General features: G+C 40.4%; 1 protein-coding gene across 6 annotated transcripts in view; it reads left to right on the top strand.

Moving 5' to 3' along the window:
* ubr5 (ubiquitin protein ligase E3 component n-recognin 5) overlaps window positions 1-25,484 on the top strand; it is a 41,341-nt gene extending 15,857 nt beyond the window's left edge. For 2 of the 6 annotated variants that reach the window (XM_042490919.1, XM_042490918.1), the window contains exons 18-58: window positions 525-636; window positions 747-901; window positions 975-1,172; window positions 1,405-1,615; window positions 1,928-2,054; window positions 2,268-2,419; window positions 3,036-3,131; window positions 3,985-4,108; window positions 4,233-4,330; window positions 4,652-4,809; window positions 5,152-5,243; window positions 5,357-5,503; window positions 5,704-5,822; window positions 6,125-6,251; window positions 6,400-6,529; window positions 6,690-6,850; window positions 7,019-7,258; window positions 7,538-7,661; window positions 8,489-8,600; window positions 8,733-8,864; window positions 10,895-11,152; window positions 11,272-11,540; window positions 12,365-12,576; window positions 12,885-13,118; window positions 14,808-14,881; window positions 14,990-15,162; window positions 16,045-16,278; window positions 16,563-16,780; window positions 17,341-17,461; window positions 17,807-18,179; window positions 18,360-18,447; window positions 18,547-18,691; window positions 19,344-19,474; window positions 19,612-19,672; window positions 19,861-20,042; window positions 20,201-20,285; window positions 20,394-20,549; window positions 21,584-21,697; window positions 22,910-23,054; window positions 23,212-23,297; window positions 24,734-25,484. In XM_042490919.1, coding sequence (XP_042346853.1) covers window positions 525-636; window positions 747-901; window positions 975-1,172; window positions 1,405-1,615; window positions 1,928-2,054; window positions 2,268-2,419; window positions 3,036-3,131; window positions 3,985-4,108; window positions 4,233-4,330; window positions 4,652-4,809; window positions 5,152-5,243; window positions 5,357-5,503; window positions 5,704-5,822; window positions 6,125-6,251; window positions 6,400-6,529; window positions 6,690-6,850; window positions 7,019-7,258; window positions 7,538-7,661; window positions 8,489-8,600; window positions 8,733-8,864; window positions 10,895-11,152; window positions 11,272-11,540; window positions 12,365-12,576; window positions 12,885-13,118; window positions 14,808-14,881; window positions 14,990-15,162; window positions 16,045-16,278; window positions 16,563-16,780; window positions 17,341-17,461; window positions 17,807-18,179; window positions 18,360-18,447; window positions 18,547-18,691; window positions 19,344-19,474; window positions 19,612-19,672; window positions 19,861-20,042; window positions 20,201-20,285; window positions 20,394-20,549; window positions 21,584-21,697; window positions 22,910-23,054; window positions 23,212-23,297; window positions 24,734-24,946 — 6,387 coding nt within the window. In that variant the 3' untranslated portion in view covers window positions 24,947-25,484. The remainder of the gene's footprint in view (window positions 1-524; window positions 637-746; window positions 902-974; window positions 1,173-1,404; window positions 1,616-1,927; window positions 2,055-2,267; window positions 2,420-3,035; window positions 3,132-3,984; window positions 4,109-4,232; window positions 4,331-4,651; window positions 4,810-5,151; window positions 5,244-5,356; window positions 5,504-5,703; window positions 5,823-6,124; window positions 6,252-6,399; window positions 6,530-6,689; window positions 6,851-7,018; window positions 7,259-7,537; window positions 7,662-8,488; window positions 8,601-8,732; window positions 8,865-10,894; window positions 11,153-11,271; window positions 11,541-12,364; window positions 12,577-12,884; window positions 13,119-14,807; window positions 14,882-14,989; window positions 15,163-16,044; window positions 16,279-16,562; window positions 16,781-17,340; window positions 17,462-17,806; window positions 18,180-18,359; window positions 18,448-18,546; window positions 18,692-19,343; window positions 19,475-19,611; window positions 19,673-19,860; window positions 20,043-20,200; window positions 20,286-20,393; window positions 20,550-21,583; window positions 21,698-22,909; window positions 23,055-23,211; window positions 23,298-24,733) is intronic. The other 4 variants (XM_042490923.1, XM_042490922.1, XM_042490921.1 and 1 more) reach the window with 4 other exon arrangements.
* The last annotated feature ends 682 nt before the right edge of the window (window positions 25,485-26,166 follow it).

Genomic DNA, 26,166 nt, shown 5'->3' with positions numbered 1-26,166 from the left:
GCTTGTTTTCAGTAATTGGAGTTCAGTGTGAATGTATTTTTCTGCAGGTGGGAGCATCTCTACTGCTGATATTAACCCGAGCAAACTGGCTTCTTCAAAAAAACATTGGAAGTAGGCAGTTAGCAACGAAAGAAGAAAATACTCAGAAAAAAAGCAAGAAATTATTAAAAAGTACAAGAAAAATGACCAAAAAATTTGTTTATAAAGAAAGAAAACAAGGTTATGACCTAGAAAAAATGCGCTTAAAGAATTTTAAAATAATTCTGTAACATAATTTTAAATATAAAATGATTGCCATTATAAATATAGCTTTTCCCTATTTACATTTTTTTTAAATCTATTAATTTCTTTCATCAAGGTACTCATTGCCTTTTTTCCCTTTTTTTTTTTAAAGAAATAGCACCAAATTGCTCAGGGTTCAAGTGTATAATTACATGTCAAAGGGGTCTGAAGGCAGCACAAGAAAAGTAATCTCACTCCAGATTTCAACTGGTTTGTATTTGTTTATCTTCTTCAATCTGCAGGTGGTAAAAACTGGCGGGACTCCTAAAGTTCCTGATTGTTTCCAGCGCACACCTAAAAAGCTCTGTATTCCAGAAAAGGCAGAGATTCTGGCTGTAAATGTTGACTCCAAAGGTGAGTGTTTGTCTATGTTTTTATATGTTAGAGTGTAGTTGATTAAGTAGTAGTTTTCTGTAGAGTTATATTACCAAACTTTAAATAATAATTAAATCTCTGTCTTCCAGGAGTCCACGCAGTGCTGAAAACTGGTAACTGGGTAAGGTACTGTATCTTTGACCTGGCCACAGGCAAAGCTGAACAGGAGAATAACTTCCCCACTAGTAACTTGGCCTTCCTGGGCCAGAGTGAGCGCAATGTGGCCATCTTTACTGCAGGACAGGTGAGATACTCTCCCAGAGAAGTGACATGGTTTTGTAGTTTTGCACACACCTTACTTACTATTTTTTTTCCAGGAATCTCCCATCATCCTTCGAGATGGAAATGGCACAATCTACCCTATGGCCAAAGACTGTATGGGTGGCATTCGAGATCCTGATTGGTTGGACCTGCCACCTATAAACAGCCTGGGAATGGGGGTGCACTCTCTGGCCAATCTCCCCTCCAACTCCACAATTAAAAAGAAAGCTGCTATTATTATTATGGCTGTCGAGGTAAACAAGACCTTATAAGTACAATGTCAAAAAACATCCCTAAAAGCAAATTAACAAGTAGATTTGTTTATTATTTTGCCCTTGAAACACCTTAACACTTTAAGTGTGGTTGTTTTTCCTCATGTTCCTAGCCATAAATCTGTCTCAAAGACCAAACAAACAACGCTGTCTTTGTCACAGTAAAACACCAACATCATAATCGGTACTCGCTTGTCGTCATTTTGTCTTTCAGAAACAGACGCTGATGCAGCATGTGCTGCGTTGTGACTACGAAGCGTGTCGGCAGTACTTGGTGAACCTCGAACAGGCCTTCCTACTGGATCAGGGAAGCCAGGCACTCGGAGCACTTTTAGATCACCGCTGTGATGGAAATCGCAACATCCTCCATGCTGCTGTCTCTGTCTGCTTCCCTGTTAGTAACAAGGAGACCAAAGAGGAGGAAGGTAAGCTGCTGCTTTAGACCATGGAAGTCCCAGAGAGCTTGGTCAGACGTTGACATAATAAGTTGTTTTTATATTTGAATCCGATTAGAAAAGCAGTTTATTTTGATTTGCTGGTTACAGTCACAATTTTCTTCCAGGTGTCTTTGTTTTGGACTTTGCTGTCTTTGTTAGCAAATGTAAATTGATAAAAAAAAAAAAAGTGGAATTTCTCTCAACACATGATTTTAGTCAGGACTCTTCTGTATCAGTTTAATTGCCTGCTTCCCAGAGACGCTCCTCTCCATGCTAAGTGATCATGCTGTTTCATTTCAGAAGCTGAAAGGTCGGAGAGAAACACTTTTGCAGAGCGTCTGTCTGCTGTGGAGGCAATCGCCAATGCCATCTCTGTGGTTTCAAGCAACAGTTCTGGGAACAGGACCGGCTCCTCCAGCAGCAGAGGGTAAATAACCAGTCATACCGTTTTGCAGTTTACAGAACATGGACTGTACAGAAAAGTGTACAGTTTGTTCTGTCATTTGCAGTATATCAGGCTTCCTATAACAATCAAATCTTTTTGCTTCCAGCCAGTGAAAAGGTTCTCTAGTAATATGAAAACAGAAGCAACATTGTTGGTCTGAATTAATTTCAGTGCCATGTTTTATTTCTTCACCAGGCTTCGTCTGAGGGAGATGATGCGGAGGTCTCTGAGAGCAGCAGGTCTCGGCCGTCATGAGTCTGGCCCATCATCCAGTGACCACCAGGACCCTGTGTCACCACCCATTGCCCCACCAAGTTGGGTCCCTGATCCCCCACCCATGGACCCTGGTTAGTACATCAAGATTATAAACCTAAGATTGTATTTGCCTGTTCTTCAGAGCCCTATCAGGCAGAAACTATCACTTCAACAAAGACAAGAATTTAAGCCAGAAGCTTTATCCTTTCTGCACTTTGTTCACAGTGCAGTCTACTGTCCATGGTACACTGCCCTTTTTTTTTATGTGTAAGCTTACATACCATTTGAAAATCCCAGTAGTGTGCACCTTAAAGCCATATGTTAATTTGCCATCTACCTTAACCTTAAGCAACAAGCCAGAGACTGTGGAAGATATTCAAAGATGTACAATCCTGACTCAAAGGAGTATAAACTGCCAAGTTGTGTGTTAGCATTTGGTAAGCCTTAAAACTGGAGCTCTCAATTTGTACTCCATCTTCTCCTTGGCACTTTGTATCAGCCCACGCACACCAGTGCAACCTCTTGAGTGGTTTTTCCATGGTTGTCAGTCTGAAGGCGGCCTTACACAACTGTTTCAGAAAGTCTGTGTGTGATCATGATTTTAACTCTCGCTCCTTGCCCTACTGAATTAATCCTTGTGCTTTATGTGCCTCTTAACTGAAGTGAAATGTACAATCTCCAAAAACTCTGCTTTTATTTTATACACAGATGGTGACATTGACTTCATCCTAGCACCAGCTGTAGGTTCACTCACCACCGCCTCCACCGGGACCAGCCAGGGACCCAGCACCTCCACCATACCAGGTATGTGACATCATCATCATAGAGGAGCAATGAGAAGGAGACCGCAGCTGTGTCCCAAAGCCATGCTACATACTAATTCTGCACATTATGTACTACATACTGAGATTGGGTGAATAGAAATATGAATACAAACTTGCTGAGTCTTGTCAGCAATCACTGGCTATTTTGGCTAGTTGGAAAATTTTAACATATTGCCCAACCTCACTACATACTGTCATAATACACTGTTTTTGCAGTTCCTATATAAAAATCTTTTACAAAAATGTTTTCAGATGACAATTTATTATTTTCTCTAAATGCCAAATATGGTAAAACATAACATCATAAGGTAAAAATGTAGTTAAAATTACAAAGTCCAAGGCAAAAGTCCACAATGACCCCCTAGAAATAAAACAAGACATGTTTGTATGCTTTGATAACTATGAGATCAAAAATTGCAGTTTGAATGGGTTTCAGTGTTGCAATTTATGAACTTAGCAGTATGAATGTAACAGTTTTGTTTACACAGTGTACTTTAGACTTATTGTAGGAGCTGAACTGGAAATTAAACAAATATACACAATCTAGCCAAAATGAATGCCATATGCATGAACACAACCACAATCATCAAAAAATTAAGAATGAAAAACACGTAAACTGCGTCAAACAGTCCCTAAGGGTTAATACTTAAGAGTTAACTTTGAAATAAGTCTGTATGGGTAAATATGACATTCTGGTATGTTTCAGTATAAATAATCATTGTAAGACCGGTGTAAATTAGTCCATCATCTGTATACTGTTTGTCTTGTGTATTCAACTGTGTTTAAACAGCTTGTGTTTGTCATTTAATAAATTATCTTCATCATATGTGCAGGACCATCCACTGAGCCATCTGTGGTTGAATCTAAAGACAGGAAGGCCAATGCCCACCTTATTCTAAAGCTGATGTGTGACAGTGTTGTTCTGAGGCCACACCTACGGGAGCTGCTCTCTGCCAAGTACGGTTCTTTATTTCCTTATGATTATAAATGCTCTCTGTACACAGAACTAATACATTTTATTTGTCCCGATTTGTTCTTCTGCATTGGCCTGTCTCTCATCTATATTGCTGTTGTTTGACAGGGATGCCCGTGGAATGACCCCATTCATGCTGGCAGTCAGTGGGAGAGCCTACCCAGCAGCCATCACTGTGCTGGAGGCTGCTCAGAAAATGGCTAAAGGTAAGATAATAAGCCATCTTTCTTTTTTCTGTTGTACACTGATTTGTTGATGTAAGTGGGCTGTCATGACTGTAATCATTGCATTTTAATGCTTGCTTAGAAGTTTGCATGACCAACCAGCCACCACCTCTGAATACATTCAGAGAAAGCTGCATCCTCATTGTGAATTTGATGTCATTTTAAGAGGGGAGGTAACAGCTGGAGCATTGGAGGTTGTCCATGAGTTATGTGAATCGTGACCTATTTAGCGTGCTTCTGACTGTAACTGGCATTCCTCAATTTCCTTACTTTCCTCTTGTTCCTCAAATGTCTCGAACACAGTGGGTGACCAGGGCATTGCGGAGAAGGAGGATGCAGATTCTGTATTCATGGAAATGATTTGCCCCTCGGGGACCAACCCAGATGATTCGCCCCTCTATGTTCTCTGCTGTAACGACACCTGCAGTTTCACTTGGACTGGAGCTGAGCACATTAACCAGGTCAGCCCTAGAGGATATTATTACACTGAACCATAAAGGAAAAGCACTCAGAGAAAGTTATGTACTGTAGTGTCTGTTAGGGATGGGGATATCTTTCATCATTTGTGTAAAAGACATTATTATGTAACTGATAACTCGACAGGTATAAAAAAGTGGTTAAAAAGATGATCTAATTGCTGCGACTTACTTGCAAGACCAACATCAGTAACTTCATGGAGTTCTCTTTTTTTAACCTCTCAGGTGAAACTAATCTGGAGACAAATATTGTCAATCTCTTTGACACATAATGCTCAGTTGAAAGTTGGAAACTGGTATTTTTCATCACAATGACTTTGCTTTTAGGACATCTTTGAATGTCGGACCTGCGGTTTGCTTGAGTCCCTCTGCTGCTGCACAGAGTGTGCAAGGGTGTGTCACAAGGGACATGACTGCAAGTAAGTCCTAGTTTTGTGTGAGGCCTTATTTAGTCTTTAAAAATATTTTTGTCTCTTTTACCATTGCTTTTCATCAACTGTATGATATGAAATTTGCCTCTGTTCTTTCCCAGGTTGAAAAGGACCTCTCCCACAGCGTACTGTGACTGTTGGGAGAAATGCAAGTGTAAAACGCTGATTGCCGGCCAGAAGGCTGCTCGCCTGGATCTGCTGTACAGGCTACTGACAACCACTAACCTGGTCACAACACCAAACAGCAGGTAAGACCTGTGTTCTCTGAATTAGCCATTATCTCCACTTCACCTCAAGTAGTGTTTTATTTTTGGCTTGATAATTGGCAGTAACTGTAGGCATTTCCTGCTAAATCATCTTAACTGTATTATTTTGACGCAGAGGATACCTTATATTGTGCAAGTGAGGATTAAGTGTTTCTCTGACACTCTATTATTTCCATCTGCAGGGGAGAGCATATATTACTGTTCCTGGTGCAGACTGTTGCTAGGCAGAGTGTTGAGCACTGTCAGTACAGACCGCCGCGCATCAGAGAAGACAGAAACCGCAAGGCTGCAAATGCAGAAGGTAGGTTCAGGATTGATTGATTGATTGATTGATTGATTATAGTCATTGCAGCTTCTATCAGCTATTCAATGAGCTGTCATCCGTCTGTAAAAATGTATAAATAAAGACTTCTTAAAGATGTGTATTATATCAGTGTTTTCACGATTTAACCAGTGTTTAACTGTCCAGATTGCAATATCCATATGAAATTATTTTTCTGCAAACATTCTGCACTAACTGTGGTTAAGGCTGGGCCTTTCTAAAACATTATTCCCCCAAGGCATCTGGAGTATGAAAACATTACTGTTGCCTCTTCTCTTCAGACTCTGATATGCCAGACCATGACCTGGAACCTCCCCGCTTTGCTCAGCTGGCTCTGGAGAGGGTCCTGCAGGACTGGAATGCCCTCAAGTCTATGATCATGTTTGGCTCTCAGGAGAATAAAGACCCGTGAGTATCACAGCAAAACGGCGCTCCAAGCATTAACATTTGCTTGGTAATAAGAGCTTGAAAAGCTGAATTTAGTTAGAAGTACTCAAATAAATGAAAAATGCTATGCAAATATTTTGAGTCTGTATTTTTTTGGTGTTTGTCCTAGACTTAGTGCCAGCAGCAGAATTGCTCACCTCCTGCCTGAAGAGCAGGTCTACTTGAATCAACAGAGTGGCACCATTCGCCTTGACTGTTTCACCCACTGCCTCATTGTCAAGTGTGCTCCTGACATCACTGTAAGTCCAACTAGCTCGGCTTTTCTGTTTATCACACAACTTTTCTTGTGAGAACAGAAACACCATATTATATTTTCTTCAGTTTTTATTGCAGTTACCACATCCTTGCACTTGAAAGCACTTTTGTAATCAGATGATGTTCTTTTTTCTCTTTTATTAGTTTATAGACACTTTATTGGGTACACTGGTAAAGGAGCTGCAGAACAAGTACACTCCTGGCCGGAGAGAGGAGGCGGTCAATGTCACCAGGAGGTTCCTACGCTCTGTCGCAAGAGTATTTGTCATCCTCAGCGTGGAGATGGCCTCGTCCAAGAAGAAAAAGTAAGAGTTTAAGCCTTCAAGTAAAGTTTCAGATTTAGGAATTAATTGTAAGAGTTACGTCACCTCTCTTCTACCCCAGCGGACTAGATAATAAGATCAATTTGGCATGGTCATTTTTTAATTAATGCAAATGCTGATTCTGTCCTCTCTCAATTTTCCTCCCCCTAGCAACTTCATCCCTCAGCCCATTGGGAAATGTCGACGGGTTTTCCAAGCTCTGCTGCCCTACGCTGTGGAGGAGCTGTGTAATGTAGCAGAGTCTCTCATTGTCCCGGTGCGAATGGGTATAGCAAGACCTACTGCTCCTTTCACTTTGGCCAGCACCAGTATCGATGCTGTTCAGGGCAGCGAGGAGCTCTTCTCTGTTGAACCGCTGCCCCCCAGACCTTCACCTGACCAGTCCAGCAGGTCAGTTGGTGTCAGGGGCCTTTAATTTCATGTTGCGTGGACTCCCATCTGACTTTTAATTATCACTGTCATGGAAAATTAAAATGTGCTCAGATTGCATGTTTGTTGGGTAAGAGCCTCATGTTAACGTGCCAAAGTGAAGATGTGACTTGAAATTATTGAGTCATTCACTGGATTTCTATTTGGAGAGAAAAAAAAACGAAAGGAACAGGAGATGCTTAATTTTTCTTATTCAATGGATATAATGGCTTCTGCTCTTGTGCTTCATTTTTCCACCAGTTCCAACCAGACAGCTGCCTCTTATATCATCAGGAACCCCCAGCCTCGGCGCAGCAGCCAGTCTCAGCCTGTGAGAGGAAGAGATGAGGAGCAGGATGACATCGTGTCAGCAGATGTGGAAGAGGTGGGGAGCCTCATTATAAAACTATTAAGGCCATGATAAACTTTGCATGCAAGCGAATCCCTGTGTGTTTGTGACTAAATTATAAGAGTGTGTGATGCCACCTAGAGCCCACACTGTTTGAGAGGTGGATGAATATTTTTGGTTGATTCCTGTTACAGTTCGGGATGGGGATTGTTCATTTTTATTGATAGTGATACCATTATTGAGACTCCTTAACCATCCGAGTCTTTATTGAGACCACTATTGATACTTTTGTATTATTTGATGGAAAGATGAGGCGGCAATATGTTTGTAACAGAACTGGTATTGCTTTTATTGCTTAACAAGCTACTGCTCCTTTTATACTGCTGAAAAAACAAATTTTTCACCCAAACAATTCAAGTTTCTTACCAAAACCTACATTTTCTTTCTTTTGAGTTTACATTTCAACACATCATGATGATGTTATACCTTTAACTAATAGTCATTTTACTGAGCCGACCTTGAACACATCACAGTGCAACCTTATGGAACCTCGTTTATTTAGCTAACTAGCTTTTATCCTGCTGATCTCAACTTGGATTTCAACACTGGATTACTATTTTTAACTGATGGGACTTGCTTCAAAGTTTGGGTGTGCTTACCACTGCTGCTGTGAGTGGATGATGATGAAGGCTGTGCTGGCTGTGCCGCAGCAGCATTTATTTATTTTTTTTTTTAACCCAAAGACAGTCAGAGGTAGTGCATTTAGGTCTAATTTGATTGGTTTCGATCCATCTCTTATTACAGTATAGTGAGAATATTTTAATTGATTTTCTCTCCTTGGATCTGTTTTGTTTGTCTTTTAGGTGGAAGTTGTAGAGGGAGTAGCTGGCGAGGAAGACCATCACGATGACCAGGAAGAACAGGGAGAGGAAAACGCTGAGGCAGAAGGGCAGCACGATGAGCACGACGAGGATGGTTAGACGCCCTACTTTTTACAGAAATGCGAGGGAATGAATGACAATCAAGTTATTCATAATGGTTAATGAAAATGTACTTGAGTCTGAAACCCCACCCAGCAGTGAGTGGAACATCTGTTTCTGCTTTTAGGAAGCGACATGGAGCTGGATCTGCTGGCAGCAGCCGAAACAGAGAGTGACAGCGAAAGCAACCACAGCAATCAGGATAATGCAAGCGGCCGCAGGAGTGTCGTCACAGCAGCCACCGCTGGCTCAGAAGCAGGTTGGTCAACAGCTGTTTTTAATCTTTCAGTTTAGATTTAATTTTGGATCTTCTTTAAAATCCTCTTCATAAAACGTTTTCCTCTGTTCCTAAGTACTGTGTCTCTTTAAAGTTTTTGTAGGAAATGCGGTCACCTTTTCTTATTGACCTCCTTAAACTGAAATATTTCCCGAATCTTTGTTCCAACTGCTTACTAAATAGAAATTGCATTTCCGTCTTGCTGCATTGTGGTGTTTTTTTTTCTCCCTTGAATTGCAGACTAATTCAGTCCGCATAAAATCCTTAGTGCTTAACAGTCAGCATTTTGGATTTTGGGGATTTCTGAGAGCTAATGATACAGCAGACAAAATGGTCCCTGGCTGAATACCCGATGTATTTCATTTGCAGGCAGTAGGGTGTCCTTGGCATTTCCTATTTTTGGTATGAGCTCCTCTTTACTTCAATGCATATACAGATGTCAGGGCAAGAGTGAATTTGCAAAGTGCATACACAGTTTCCTGCTGAGAGTTCCTTCAGTTCGTCCCTTTCTCACATTTCACTGTTATTATGTCTGTCATGTTTAACTAATGTCACTCATCACAACTGTAGTCTTGTTGTTCCTTCACCCAAATAACAAACTAATCAACTTGTAGCTTTTCCAAACAGTGTGGTGTTTTTTCTCCTCAGTCATCTGAAGTGTGTATTTTTTACTAATAATGGTGTTGTTTAATGTCTACTTAGGATATTCAGTAAAATGGAGAAGCGGTGTAATGGTTTGAAAAATTCACGTTTCTATATGACACAGTGCTGTCACAGTTTGGTACTTTTTTCATAAAGCAAAAAAAAGTAGAAATGCCAGTGAAATTTACTGGATTTTTTTAAAAGTTTAATTTCTTAAAACTAACTTCGCAAAGTGTGATCTTTTTTCCACTCAACAATGATGGAGCTATACTTGAGTGACCCATCTTCTGGTGTTTCTTCTCAGCAACAAAAACAGTTCCTTAAAAAACACAAAATGTAGTATTAGAATTTTAAAGAAATAAAAAAAGCAAGACTGTTAATGACATGCTGCAGAGATGTCCTTTTAAGAACTTGTAGATACTTTGCCTTAAGCTGACAGGAGCACATGTACTGCGCCTGCTTGAAGGGAAATCCCCCTCATACCAGCAGACAGCTATAGTTTATAATTGTCATTCAAAAAGGAAGACCTGCTTGACGCTACTTTGTGAGTTAGCACAATATTACAATTCAACATTGAAAGAACAAAGCATATTTAGCATTCCCCAGAGAACAATAACACAATCCAGCAGGAAACATTTCTGCTAAAGAGCTCAGTGGTAGAAGAAAAACAATCTTACTTCAGATAACAAGTTTGTTTTGACCTCGCTCCCTCTTGACTTTAGCTTTTCGTTTATTTTCCTTCCTTTACTTTCCTCACTCGTGCACTGAGCTGAACTGCCAATTGAAGCGATTTGGTTAACCACCAGGCTCTGGCATCTGTGATGCTGACGCCAATTCAGCATGTTGAATAAGGGAGGGAAAAATGCCGACTAGTGCCGATGAAGGACAACAGTGCGGGGCAGCGACTAGCGCTCACCAACCCAATATTGACCGGCAGTTGACTGTCTTGCTTGGTGTTTCCAGAACCTTCATGTTCTGTGGGCTGCCTTTATAAGTGCACTGGCACTGAGAACATAATATTTCACAATATTTAAGCTGTATATTTTCTTTTTCAAATGCAGTAGTATTAGTTGAATGAATTGTTCGGTTTGTAATGTGCACCGAACAAAGAGCCTCTTACATAATGGTTTAACAAAATTTAGTACAAGTTGATCAACAGAGAGTGCAGCTGTTGTTTTGACTTGACGCGTCAGTGTTTTATGTGTCATATTAGTGTTGTTTGGCCTTGTAGTGGTGTGATTAACTAACCCGCACTCCTGCCTGGATAAATCAGATGTGTAAGACAAAAGAAAGGGAGGAGGGATAAACACAAGAACACAACTAGTCTCCTAACCTTTTTACTTCTTCATCCCTTGTCCTCCTCTCTGAAGGTGCCAGCAGTGTCCCTGCCTTCTTTTCAGAGGACGACTCCCAGTCCAACGACTCCAGCGACTCTGACAGCAGCAGCAGTCAGAGCGACGACGTCGACCAGGAGACTTTCCTGTTGGACGAGCCGCTGGAAAGGACGACCAGCGCATCCCACGCCAACAGTGCGGCGCAGGCCCCTCGCTCCATGCAGTGGGCTGTGAGAAACACCCCCAGCCAGAGGGCCACTGGTAGCGCCCCCTCCAGTTCCTCAACACCTGCTGGTCAGTGGATCTCTGTCTGTTTGTGGAATTTTGTTGTAAAGTGTGTGTTTGTGGTTCTAGTTGACTGTTACAGAAATGCCGTAAATTAATTTTACCTATTATCTCTGTCTTTTTCACAGCGAGCTCCACAGGCCTGATATATATCGACCCCACAAACTTGCGTCGCTCCAGTGCTATCAGCTCCAGTGCTGCTGCGGCGGCGGCGGCTCTGGAGGCCAGCAACTCCAGCAGCTACCTGACATCAGCCAGCAGCCTGGCCCGGGCCTACAGCATCGTCATCAGGCAGATCTCAGACCTCATGAGTCTGATCCCCAAATACAACCATCTAGTCTACTCACAGTACCCTGCAGCTGTAAAACTCACCTACCAGGATGCCGTCAACCTGCAGGTGAGATACGCTGCCATCGTGTTGTGATGTAAATACTCCACTACCCTGCAAAGGCACCAAGATACTAATTTCTGAAGGACACCATGTATTTAAAAACAAAAAAACAACAGCAAACAATCATGATATACTGGTGCCAGGACATTTACTATGACTGCTGCAGCTGCTATGAAATTAATCATCAACTAATTTTATAAGTGATTAATCTGTTTGAGTTCATTTTTTAAGAGAAAATTCTCTGATTTCAGCTTATTAAATGAGAATTTTTTCTGGATTCTTGACTTTTTTTATGATAGTAAACTGGATATATATATATATATGTATATGTAACTGATTTTGGGCTGTTGACAAATCAAGACATTTGAGGATGGAAACTTGAACTTTAGGAAGCACTTATCAACATTTTTCACGATTTTTTTCAAATTTTAGAGACCAAACAATGAATTGAGAGGTGGAGAAAAACATTGAAGGATTAATCAACAATGAAAAAAATTGTTAGCTGCAGCCCTTATGGCCATCATTTAACTGAGTCAAAGAGTGTTGTGTAAAGACTGCAACTGTCTTACCTTTTTAATGATATCTGTATTATTTTATGTGATACTGCGTAATGCAACCCTCAGTGGTTATTTGAAGTCATTTTTCCCCTCCTGAATACATCATATGTTTTTAAAGTGCTGTATAAAACTACATGTTTATAGAGGCTGAATGATGATCTGATTTAGAGTTAACATGTATTATTTTGGGCGTATACTTTCCAGTTATCGATTTGCACTGTATCCGTCACATCTGGACAACATTGACTGTCTGTTTATCATTTGTTGGACCAGAACTACGTTGAAGAAAAGCTGATTCCCACCTGGAACTGGATGGTGTCAATCATGGATTCCACCGAGGCTCAGTTGCGATACGGCTCAGCTCTGTCATCAGCCGGAGACCCGGGTCACCCCAGTCACCCGCTGCACGCCTCTCAGCACTCAGCTCGCAGGGAACGTATGACCGCTCGGGAGGAGGCCAGCCTCCGTACCCTTGAAGGACGCAGGTAAGAAAAGTTGTTGTAATTCTTCTTTGTCACATTTATTACTCACATCAGTTAATAACTTGTGTGATAATTAGTCTTTAAGACACCTTTTGAGTCTTGACACATCTAAAAAAATTAAGAAGACCTGAAACAACCACAGAAACAATCAGGAAGTCCCCTTCAGGAGCTTGGAGACTCTTTTTGGTCCCAATTTGATCTCAGTTCAACTGTGCTTGCACAAAATAGTTTGTTCCGCATATTTATGCATTCCTGTATTTAAAGTTTAGCAGCATTCTCACTTGTTTTGTATGTATTTTGGGTTCTTTCAGGAGAGCAGCTACCCTGCTGACAGCTCGCCAGGGCATGATGTCAGCGCGGGGCGACTTCCTGAACTACGCCTTATCTTTGATGCGCTCCCACAATGACGAGCACTCTGATGTGCTTCCTGTGCTGGACGTGTGCTCACTGAAACACGTGGCCTACGTTTTCCAGGCTCTTATCTATTGGATAAAGGCCATGAACCAGCAGACCACTTTAGACACCCCACAGTTGGACAGAAAGAGGTAAAAATGAGAAAATGGGTGAAACTTCTCTTAATGTACTAAAACTGAGTTTACTTTAGCTGCAGCATAAATATATAGGTTACAACAAAAAAAAAAGAGGAAAATCCCACTAGTTGTCATTGCTATTTCTTGAATTTGTGGTTATTGGTTGAAATTTCTGTCACTAGACAACTGAATTATCTGCATTGAATTGCGTATGATAGCCATCCGAACAAAATCCTGTTTTCAAATAATTAATGACTTAATAAGTCTTGCTTGAAAAAGCAAACAAGCAGGAACAGTGGTCGATAGTTTGGCTGCATAAAACTATTACTTTTTTAATATTGCGTACATTCATGACATTGCCAGTTTTTTGCTGTTGATGGAAAAAAGTTATAATAGTACGCTCTTGGTGTAATTGAAACAGTTTTTAACGCATTACAGCCATACTCCTCTTTTTGTTGTTTTTATGTATATATATATATATATATATATATATATTAGTGCTGGGCATAGATTAATTTTTTTAATCTAGATTAATCTCACTGCAATCCTGTAGTTAATCTAGATTAATCTAGATTAAAATTATAGATTTGAATTTTGCCAAAGACATTCAAAATAATATCTATCTATCTAAATGATGAAAATGCATCACAAACTGCTTGAGAAAGCTGTTCTACTATAATATTTGGTAAAGAAAAATAATGTTCCATAAGATTTACTTTGGTGTTTAACTTTTTTTTATTTTGTTTAAACACAGACATTTAGGAACACAGGTTCTGTCTCCATGTGGAAAAAAGCTTTTTCCTGCTAACTGGAATGAACAGCAGAGGGCGCAGCCTCTGATAACATGACCCTAACTGAACTGTGGGCCTACATTAGAGGTCATGAAGAAGACCATTAACGGTCAGCAGCTTTGTGACACGGCTTGCCAATCACTCCAGTCACTCAGGCAGACCAGCTTCCGCCTTGTTCACGCCCCCTCCGCGTAATTCGACCAGGTGTACATCCGCGCTTAAACAACAAAGTGAAATTGGTACCTTGCTCACTGTATAGACCCAACTTAGTGAATAGTTTATCGCGCGATAAGAATCCCGCGTTAACGCAGCACGTTAACGCCGTTAACGGCCCAGCACTAATATATATATATATATATATATGCATACATATATATATGCATACATATACACATACATCCACATAAAAAAGATGAAAAACCATATGCTTTTCCACCTAAAGCAAACCTAACAACCTATAAAAAAAAAAATATATATATATATATATAAACACACACAATAAAATTAAGGAAAGGGATAATAGAACCTGCTTTTTTCAAACCATATAACAGGTGTATGGAACAATAACATGCAGAATTAAAAAAGAAAATAAAATCAGCACCTTTTGTAGGGAGATAATCTAGCATTTTTTAAGTGATAATGCAGTTAGATCAACAAACATACTGCATTGTTTTATTTGTTCAATAAAAGGGGTGACAATTCTTCTGTGTGGTTGGTTTGGGAGTTTTTGTTTCAGTCGGTTAGATCTCTAAAATCTGTTTCATTTTCATGGAGGGGAAGCATTTTGACTAGATCTTAGTGAATATATCCATTTGTAGATTAATTGAGAGGGTAATTTTTTCCCATTAAGTATGTGTCATACATGTAACTATTTTTAACAATATTTGTAATTCGCTTTAACTTTTATTTGAAGGAATCGAGAGATTTTGGAGCTGGGTTTGGACAATGAGGATTCAGAACATGAGAATGATGAGGACACCAATCAAAGTAAGCCAGTTAACATTTAACAATAGTCAGTGTGTCATTAATGTCAAAAAACTGCTTGGTCATTTTAATGTGTTTGCTGACAGTTGATTTGTTTCTGTGTCACTTCAGGTTCAACTCTGCAGGATAAGGATGAGGACCCAGTCCCTGCTGAAACGGGTCAGAACCATCCCTTTTTCCGTCGCTCTGACTCAATGACCTTCCTGGGCTGCATCCCACCTAATCCCTTTGATGTTCCCCTGGCTGAGGCCATCCCACTGGCAGACCAGCCACACCTCCTGCAGGTCAGATTGCTGCTCAGTCTCTTATTGAAGGGGTCAAAGACGCATAATCAACAATGTAATTAGGTTTAAATTTGTACAGTCTGAAACGTAACTTGTTGACTGAATAGTTTTGGGGATTGTGATTCTGCATAATTAGGGCCCACATGAGGAAAGCAAATCTGGTGACCGACAGAAGGTTACGCAGCAGTTTAATGCTTCTAATGTGTATTTTCATGTTGTTTAAGGCCCCAAAGAGCTCATGGAGAAATAAGTGATTATAAGCACCATTAACAGTTTTAACGGCTTGTTCATCAGGGAAAATACCCATGCTGCCATGGTTACTAAATGATTTCTATGAATGAACTGCATACATAGCCTTATACAAATCAATTGTAGGAGCCCCTCCTAAATAGACTCTCAGTCAGGAGATTGATTATTAGTAGTTTGCTGAATGTCAAAAAAATCTTTAAAAAAATCACACACCTATCATAAAATATTGTGGTTGGTTCATTTGATTCCACACCACAAATGAACCGCACCACAAGTGGACCGAGTCCAACCTTTCTGGTGGTCAAATGAAATGTACTAACAGGGACTTACTGAACCAAACAGGGTAGGTGTGAAACCACCCTGAACTACTAATAATAAAACAAGCTCACTGTAGTTAAAAAGAGTTCTTTTCACAGCTACCAGCTAGTAGTGTGCTCTGCAGGAACAGCTTGATATTATAACTAGAAAGATATCTATAAGTCAATCGGTTACTCCTTTTTGCACAAGGCTTTTTGAGCACAGCATGAGATAAATCACAGAATTCGCAGAACATTACACCACTACCTCAGCCAGAGCATACACTCATTTGGCCAAACATGTTTTTTTTGCTTCAACTTCATTTTTCTCTTACAGCCTAATGCCAGGAAGGAGGATCTGTTCGGTCGTCCCTCTCAGGGCTTGTACTCGTCCTCCTACATGGCAACCAAAGGCCTGGCTGAGGCAAGCATGGACAGGAACTGCCTGGAGGTAAACATGGGCTCCTCTCTACCCTCCCCCTCTCAGGTATACCACCCCTCTTCACTGGACAAACACGCTGGCAGCTGTATTCTAATATCCACACGTAACAAACACCACCGGAATGTTAAGGTAATTTAACTTTTATATAGACATCTGTAAAAACTATCCAGGATTCATTATTACTTACTCATTATTTCCAGTGCTGTTTGAGAGCATTGGAAATAACAGATAGCAAGAAATAATGGATATTTTGGGTAGTCTTTGTGCTTACACTGAATTTTAGTGTGGATATTGGAACACAGCCTGTGCTCTGTGTCCCATTTCCATATTTCCATTCTTTCATCATCACACTGTTAACATCAAAGACATCCGTTCACATTATTAAAGAGCGACTCTGAACCCCACTAACACAGATCCTGCCAACTAAGATGTCTTACTCAGCCAACCTGAAGAATGTGATGAGTATGGAAACTGGCCCGCGGAGCACTGAGAACCAGGCACTGGCCGAACAGGAGCTGGAGGCTGCAAAACCAGGCCCGTCACCACATGACCTCGCCGCCCAGCTGAAGAGCAGCCTGCTCGCTGAGATCGGCCTCACAGAGAGCGACGGCCCTCCTCTCCCATCATTCAGGTACCAAACACTTATCTGTGCTTTGGGATTCGGCTTAGTTAGCTGTAAAGTTCAGGACAGCACTCCCAATTCAGACTTTTTTGTTGCCACACTGACGTTTCAGGCCAGACGTCCGTCTTCAGCGTGTAGATTCAGCAATATTACAAAGCCCGCACGTGGGGTTAATTATTAAGTCACCATATCAGAACATCAACACTGCATCCCAGCAGGGGGAGCCAACATTTTTTAAGGAGCAGAATCCTATTAATTTGTCAAAGCATGTATTTACATCATAAAGAAATAAAAATGAATATGTAGGGCAAGGCAATGCAGCTTTATTTGCATAGCATATTTCTTACAACAGAGCAATGGGAGATGACACTCATGAATTCATCTTACACCCAGAACAAACCTGTGATTAAGGGACTACATACAGCCGCTTTGCGCTTCACTCTGAACCCAGATTATGTGCTGTTTAACTAGCAAAAGTTGAGTTGAACATATTACAGTTTTGTTTTTATGTCTAATAAAATGTAATTACAGCCTAACATTTTGTGCTCCGTTCTCCCTTTTCTGCCCAGACCTCACTGTAGTTTCATGGGGATGATGATCTCACATGACATGCTGCTAGGCCGCTGGCGTCTGTCACTGGAGCTCTTTGGTCGTGTCTTCATGGAGGATGTGGGAGCCGAGCCTGGATCGGTACGTTTTTATCTGAATATTTATCTAAGTAAAAGTAGTAATTATCCCCAATAACATAAAACATATAACATAACTTTTTTTTTTTACATGGAAATAGATGAATAGATTTTTAAATGAAAGTTTCTTTACTACTCAAGGAATGTGCATTGAATATTTACTGTGTGATTGACTTTTAATTGACTTGACTTTTCATTGGCTCACACTGTTAACAATCAGCTAAAAGATGTGTAGAGCTGCAGACTAGCAAATCTCAATTCTTTGATTTGTATGTTGCTTTTTCTGTTTTGAGGTGATGTTGCCTTAAATGAGGGGGGTGCTAACGAACTTGTTTTATTATTTTTCCAGATCCTCACGGAGCTGGGCGGCTTTGAAGTAAAGGAATCCAAGTTCCGTCGTGAGATGGAGAAGCTGAGGAACCTGCAGTCCCGTGACCTGGCCCTGGAGGTGGACCGGGACCGAGACCAGTTAATACAGCAGACAATGCGTCAGCTAAACACACACTTTGGAAGGCGCTGCACAACCACACCAATGGCTGTGCACCGGGTGAAGGTCACCTTCAAAGATGAGCCGGGCGAGGGCAGCGGCGTGGCCCGCAGCTTCTACACGGCCATCGCCCTGGCCCTCCTCTCCAACGATAAGCTGCCCAATCTGGACTGTGTTCAGAGTGTCAGCAAGGGCATGCAGGCCAGCAGTACGTGTCATCACGATTACAATTCAAGTATGACAATACAGAGAAACTACACTGAATCATAGAACTCATTCATTGTTGCATTCAATGGTACTTTTGTGATGCTTAAAGCAGTTATCACGAGTAAAAATTGGTTTTTAAATATAAGAAATGTACACTGAAAGTTGAATTTGTTCTGTTAAATATGGATTTGTGTGTTTATTTCTATAGATCTAATGCAGCGCTTACGAAACAGAGACAGAGAAAGAGAGAGGAGAAGTGGAGGGCTTCGAGCAGGATCTCGGAGAGACCGAGACAGGTGAGCTCCAACCTAATAGATATATTCACCTTTTTGAAAAGGCAAAGAATTTTGTGCTGTGAGGGAGGGGAGACAAGCCTGTGTGTTTGTGTTGTGCAGAGACTCTAGGAGGCAGCTGTCTATAGACACCAGGCCTTTCAGGCCTTCATCAGAGGGAAACCCCAGTGATGAGCCCGACCCCCTGCCTGCGCACAGACAAGCTCTGGGTGAAAGGCTCTACCCACGCGTTCACGCCATGCAGCCGGTAATATATCATCTGTATCCGTCAAAGATCTGTGTTGCAAAAACTGATTGGTCAGTTTAATGGGGAACAACGGCCATTTTTAAAACATGGATGTTATTCTGGAGGCTATATAACATGCAGGAAAAAACTACTGAAACCTACACATGTACGTGCATATTGTGAGGGCACCAGGTAACCACTAGATAGTAGCATCATCACATGACTGCTTGCCAATTGCGATATGAATAGTGTAGAACTTCAAGTCCTTTGGCAACATAAAGTAATAATAATAATAAATAATAATGGATTTGACTTGATTTGTGACAGTTTCTCTGTCTTTTAAGTCTTCGTAGACTTACCTTTGTGATATATAGCCTCCAGAATAAAATGAATGTTGTAAAATGGTTGTTTTTTTTCTCCTTTAGAACACTTGGACCTGTCTTGAGTATTACCAGATTTGCATAAAACTGGTATCAGCAAGAAGAAGAAATCCATAGATTCTGGAGAGTGTATTGCCTTAACTTTGCTGTCATCAAGTTGCATCAGTTTTCAAACAGGAGCATACTTTGTTTACTCCACTCTGACTATATGCACGATGGCCAGTCTGTCTAACTGGAACAGTTGATGTTTTTTCTTCACCATACTTAGACCAGCTGTGTGTCTGTGTCCTCAGGCGTTTGCCAGTAAAATCACAGGCATGTTGCTGGAGCTGTCCCCTGCCCAGCTGCTGCTGCTGCTGGCGAGCGAGGATTCTCTCAGAGCCAGGGTAGAGGAGGCCATGGAGCTTCTCATTGCACATGGAAGGTAACCATCTGTTCACCGTGGTGACACGTACTGTCCTGCTCTCATTGCCTGTGACGCTAAAGTGCTGTACAAGCAGACAGCTCTATCAAAATGAATTTCTAAACTAACGATAAACTTTTGGTCTCTGTGTCCTCCAGGGAAAATGGTGCCGACAGTATATTGGACCTAGGTCTACTCGAGGCTCCAGAGAAAGCACAAGTAAACATCATCTCTGTTTCTACTGTTCTGTCCCAAAATGCAGAGTTTTTCAATGAACTTCTGACGCTAATGTCAGGAGGTGGTTGGAATCCGAACTAATATTTCTCTCCTGTAGGCATAAACTGATATGGAAGCCTTTTGAACAATGCATACCCTCTAAACAGCCTCTCCGTTTTGTGTGGTTTAAGCAACAGGAGAACCGCAAGCGTCATGGTTCAACCCGCAGCGTGGTTGACATGGAGCTGGACGACCCAGATGATGGAGACGACAACGCTCCGCTCTTCTACCAGCCCGGCAAACGAGGCTTCTACTCCCCTCGACCCGGCAAGAACACAGAGGCCAGGCTCAACTGCTTCCGTAACATTGGCAGGTAATGAATTTTCTCCTCTTTTGGTCAAACATGCAGAGAATTAAACTCAGTTAGTTTGATCTAAATCTTCAGCGGAGGACCGAGTTAGGGAAATGAATTACATCTTGTACAAGTACGAAAAACAAGTTAAATTATTAATATCTGTATTTTCTCTGCAGAATACTGGGGTTATGTCTACTTCAGAATGAACTCTGTCCAATCACGTTGAATAGACATGTCATCAAAGTGCTGCTTGGGAGGAAGGTAAGGGAAAATGTCTTTTTACAATTAATTTCTTCACACACAGTAAGACCCTGCTACATGATAATAGTGCTCTCCAGAATGAAAATTGATGCATCTTTGTTACTCCAGGTGAACTGGCACGACTTTGCGTTCTTCGACCCGGTCATGTATGAGAGCCTGCGGCAGCTGATCCGCCATTCTCAGGCTGGTGAAGCAGATGCAGTATTTGCTGCTATGGACTTGGCCTTCGCCATTGACCTCTGCAAAGAGGAAGGGGCTGGACAGGTAACTGACCACACTCTCAATGAGTCACCAAATGCAGATTTTAGAGCTAAATGCTAACACATTAGTGCTAAGACCCTGTTGTTTAGACTAAAAATTATGGCTGGGTGATTTGAATTGATTTATTTCAGACATGTAAAAAAAAAAAAATTAGAAAAATGATTATACAAACAAGGAGACGGGAAAAAAAGCAATAATTACAAAAGAAATGGCCAAACGCATGATGACTTGGTTTACATAATTAATAAGGAGTAAGAAATAGTACAAACTTGTTTAATCCCACCCCTTCTCCAGAAGTCGTTCATTTTAATTAACCAGCTTCCTTATTGATTTAAGCCTATACTCTAGTTACACATATATGCATACAGCCACATACCCAAAAAACTGATTACCTACAATTTTACATTATTATTTACAGAAAAAAACAAGGAGGGTAAATTTACTTGAATTTTATTTTCAATTAGGAGTTTGACTTCCAACAATTCTGAAAACAAGATATTCATGATGAAGATTAACTATTATAATAAAAGATTATTGTGCAGCGTTTCGTTTTGCAATGACGCTCTTGTTTTCTCTGTTATAAATCCGGTACTTCCTTTTCCTTTAAAACGGTGCGATCAGTGTTGCACACTCGTTGACTTTCCTGTCAGATTTTAGACTTTATGTCTTAAAAATTATCCTGATCTTGATTTTTGCCATTATAAAACATTATCCTTATTCAATGTAGAATATTAATCATATATTATAATATAATATTTTTTTTTTTTTTTTTTTTTTTTTTTTTTTTTTTTTTTTTTTTAAGCATAAACAGGAGAAATATGACTCCTGTTTATGCTTGGCTGATAAAGCTTACTCTGATCTGTGAGGAACATTGAACCACTGTGACTGGCCTGTTTGTCTCTCAGTTCTGTACTTAATTTGCATCACAGAACTTTAATATTGTAAATCTTCAGCCTGAGGTTTTGCATTTGAAAGTGGAGTCTGATTACTGATTGTGCCATTAAGTGTTGGTTGATGCCTTATTCTTCCTGGTTTAGGTGGAGCTTCTGTCTGGTGGGGTCAACATGCCAGTAACTCCTCTCAATGTGTACGAGTACGTGAGGAAGTACGCTGAGCACAGGATGCTGGTGGTAGCTGAGCAGCCTCTCCATGTAAGTAGAACACTTAAAAAAAAAATGTCTTAATGCTGTCAATGCTGAGATGGTCAATGTTCTCCCAAAAACCTATCTCAGAGTGTTTCAGTCAGTACGTTTACATGATTTTAGAAGAATTATTGTTGTTATTGTAATTATTGTCGAACTTCTTGAAATTGGACTAACACGCCCAGATAATGCAATTGGAAGTTGAGCTATTCCGTCATGGAAACACCTCATTCATACTTTAACTGGACTCGGAATTCAGTACGTGCTCCTCGTCGCCGCGCCAGCCTCCCTCTGTGGATAGGGATGGGAACTCTTCGTCACTTATGAGGGTGGAAGGGGTGCTGCATTAAAAAATAAGTGCTGCAAAGGGACTTGTGTTTTCAATTTTAGCTTAGTAAGGGCCATACAACCTAAAAAGGTAATCTTATATATTTATTTTACATTAAAAAGGTCACACTTCAGCCACCCCCCTCCTCTGATAAATAAAGTGCAGTCCCACAACAGCGGCGGACAGGGCCACAGCAAAACATACTTTAGCCACTTAAAAAAAAAATTAATGCCAGTTCAAGTGTACACTATATTTAAATATTTTCTCCTCTTTACGTAATACAAAAGCTGATGAAGGCAGCGGTAAACCAGCAACTCTGCCGTTCAGTGGACTAAAATGTTTTTCTCAGTGGAGTCAGGTGTTTTTATATAACAGCTTCAAATCTCCATCGGTAAGGGCTTTATTACGGCAAGGTTATGCAGGGAATATATTGTAAATATAGCGAAAGCTACACTTAAACTGATACTGATTATTTCTTTGGTGGCTTAAAACTTATTAATGAGGGCAGTTTGCTCAGTGCTACTTTATTGTATGTATGTTATGTGGCGGTTTTCTACTCTGAAGTTAGTGTAAATTAACAGTTCTGATTGTGACTTGGTCAATAGCACAGGCTGTATAAATAATTAAGGTTTATTGCAACTAACTGAAAGAGGGCATATCTCCACCTGCCTTGGTGGAGTTGGACATACTTCTGTCAATAAATTAATTCTCCTTCAGGGCTTTTACGTATACTGGGACAAGGACAGGAGCCCAATTAAATGGCCCAATTGAGCCATGACTGTAGCTGAACTGTGCATGTAAATGTACTGAGTTTGTCAGAACTCAGACAAATGTTCCCAGTCTCCAAAATGTGTACAGACACCAGTTCTAATGTATGTCTTTGTCTTTTGTAGGCAATGAGGAAGGGACTGCTGGACGTGCTTCCTAAGAACGCCCTGGAGGACCTGACGGCTGAGGACTTCAGGCTGCTGGTAAATGGCTGTGGAGAAGTCAACGTCCAGATGCTCATTAGCTTCACCTCCTTCAACGATGAATCTGGTATGCTGCTCTGTCTCGATCTTCTCTGCTCTTCCATCTACTTCTTTCCATTTTCCTGTCGTATCTCTGTTCCCTGCAGTAATTCAGAAATGAAAGAGTTTTGGTTGTATATGTTTGCTGTAACATAGTAAACAAAGAAATGTATTTCATCCAACAGGGGAAAATGCAGACAAACTGCTGCAGTTTAAACGCTGGTTTTGGTCCATAGTGGAGAAGATGAGCATGACTGAAAGGCAAGATCTGGTAAGTCTGTCCTCATCATAATTATCCTTCAAAACAAAGAGGCTCACCAGGGCTCAGTAGTTAAGTGCTTAGCATTGTCAGTAATTGTCAGATTAACAATTCAAATTTAAAGAATATTCTCCATTAGTTCCCCAATGCTGAGAAACATGCCACACTGGCTACAAGTTATTTTACACAAGCTCCTCTAGAGTGTAATTGTCGAAGCTATTGTAGATGTAAAATGGTAAAATAAAGAGCAATACAGGATAGTAAGGTGTTGCTCAGTGAATTTTATTTACGTTTCATCTCTCTTTCATATTCTTTAACTGCTTATTGAGTGTTTCTCTCTTTTGCTCCCGGTATTACTGCATATATGTATAGTGTTAGTGCTAAAAAATAGGGAGATCACCTAAAACTTTTTCTCGGGACTGTGCAAGTTATATAAACTCGCTGAATCACTGTATGTCAAATATGCACCCTATGTTATGTCAAATTCAGAAAAACAAATGTATTCCTCTGCACTGAACAAGGGATCCAAAAACATTCTTGACGAACAGAAGTCATAAGGGGCCGTGTTTGATTACAGCAGAACTATATCAATACATGTATTTACAAACGCTCACACAACTCGTGTAATATAATCAAAGTCTCATTTATCCAGATTTACCCCAAGTGCTTTCAAAACATGTATTTTTGCTAAAACCACAATATTTAAACACTCATGCTTAAACAATATAGGTGCGCTTCTTATCCGTGCATGAGACTGTTTATGCATAAATGTTTTAAAAAATATAGTTTCAGTTAAATTGTGTGTTCAGGAAGTCCTGAACATGCGACTGGATACATGAGACTTGGATTATAGTCCACACGTGTGACAATTTGTAAACAGATGTTTTGATAAAGGTTTGCTGTTAAACATGGTTCCCTGTGACATAAGTGCATCAAGAATGTTCACCTTTTTGGATTCTTGGTTCACTGGAAAGGCATGCGAGAAGAACAAAGTTTTCCTCCCAAATTCAACTTAACATGGGGTAAGTAGTTAGGCGGGTTTCCATCACAGATTTGCGCCAAACTTGAGCAATATTTTCAAAATGTTGATGAAACACAATTGCGAGATGACTGCGTTTCCATTGAGTGATGTCATGTGACTTCTCCTCTTGTGATAACATTCCCAGAAGCATGGTGATGGATGTTCAGAACATCAGCAGGTTTGTTTCTGTTGCAGCCACCGCACTAGCCGCCATTATTTCCTATCGAAGATGACATAGGCGTGTTATGTGAACGATAATTGAAATGCAAGGCCCTTATACATGGAAGCGGCCACATATGATGGATTTCAGGGAGTTGATAGTCCACGATTTCACAGAGGAATTGTGGAAAAAAGCTTGAAGATTGCAATAGTCAAAATTAAATGGATGGAAATGGCAAACTTGACCAATGATTATCATTTTCCACAGGTGTACTTCTGGACCTCCAGCCCTTCCCTGCCAGCCAGCGAGGAGGGCTTCCAGCCGATGCCCTCCATCACCATCCGGCCTCCAGACGACCAGCACCTTCCCACAGCCAATACCTGCATCTCACGTCTCTACGTGCCACTCTATTCTTCAAAACAGATACTCAAACAGAAACTCCTGCTAGCCATTAAGACCAAGAATTTTGGTTTTGTGTAGAGGTTCGACAGAAAAGAGTTTAAAAAAAGGAAAAAAATAAAAACCTGTTTACTGTTGTGTAATATTTACCTAGCTCCATTTTTGTAGATTTATTTTTTGTCTATACAATTTTATGAAATTCGACATACTGTCGCTATCTCCCCAGGCGGTAATATTTGTTTGTGTTGTGAACACAAACGGCTTGTTATTTTTATTTCAATTTCTATTGTTTTTTTTCTTTTGTGTTAATGAAGAAGAGGTATACAGTCCAGAACATTCCTGCATTGGCACTGTAAAACATAAAGCCCACAGCCCTGCTCTATTGGCTTAAACTTTTGCTTCGCAGGAATGTGGTTTGACAGAAAGCTGTCTGCCGAAACCCAGCCAAAGATGACAGCAGTAGAAGTATTTAAAAGAAGAAAAGAAGACACACTGTGATTATAAGTTTTTCCTTCCCTAGAAAAGTACTATCACTGACAGTTCACTGCTGCCTTTGTGGAAAGTCCTTTTTTTCTTGTACAGGGGGAGTAGGGAATTTCAAAATAAACTTGGATGCAAATCAGTTGTCCTGTCTGGATTCATTTTCAACAGTGTTATATTAAGAATAGTAGACAACTCATGTTACATAAGTGTGAGAGGAGGCTGCTGCTGCTTTGCATCAGATGGCGATAGTTAAAGGAATACTTCATTCCCTAAATGACCTTTTGTATATTAAATACTGTTACATTGAATTTTGTGTTACATTGAACATTGATTTTCTTGCATGCCTCATCAGTGAATGAGGAATCCAAAAACGGAGACAAAGTCTTGATTAATTTGAATCACAGGGTGGCATTTTAACAATAATAAAACTATCAAAATGTCTATTTACAAACTCTCACACACATTGGTAAGTCTGAACAAAACAAAGCCACACAATAACACTAACTGAGGCTGTTGCAGCAGCTCCAATGTTGAGCGAGGTAAAAATACTGTTTTTGTCAATGGAGTCTGGCCCGAAGGAGATCCTGCATAACTTTCACCTGACGCTCAGTCCCCCGTTTCCTCTGGAAGTACTGACCATACTGCTGGATAAAGACAAGTGAATTATACTGCATAGTGTATATGAGAATTTTCACAAATTCAAGAACATAGGTAAATAGTCAAATGGTTATTTGTCAGAAAAAGTATACCTTTAATCTTGTTGCAAGCAATATAGGCTATGGGTTTACAGATATAATAGTATAGTTTTGGCTGTAGTA

The sequence above is a fragment of the Plectropomus leopardus genome, chromosome 7, assembly GCF_008729295.1.
Source record: "Plectropomus leopardus isolate mb chromosome 7, YSFRI_Pleo_2.0, whole genome shotgun sequence".
NCBI lineage: Eukaryota > Metazoa > Chordata > Actinopteri > Perciformes > Serranidae > Plectropomus > Plectropomus leopardus.
Note: the sequence above shows the minus strand (reverse complement) of the source record. Positions and strands in the feature narration are given on the sequence as shown.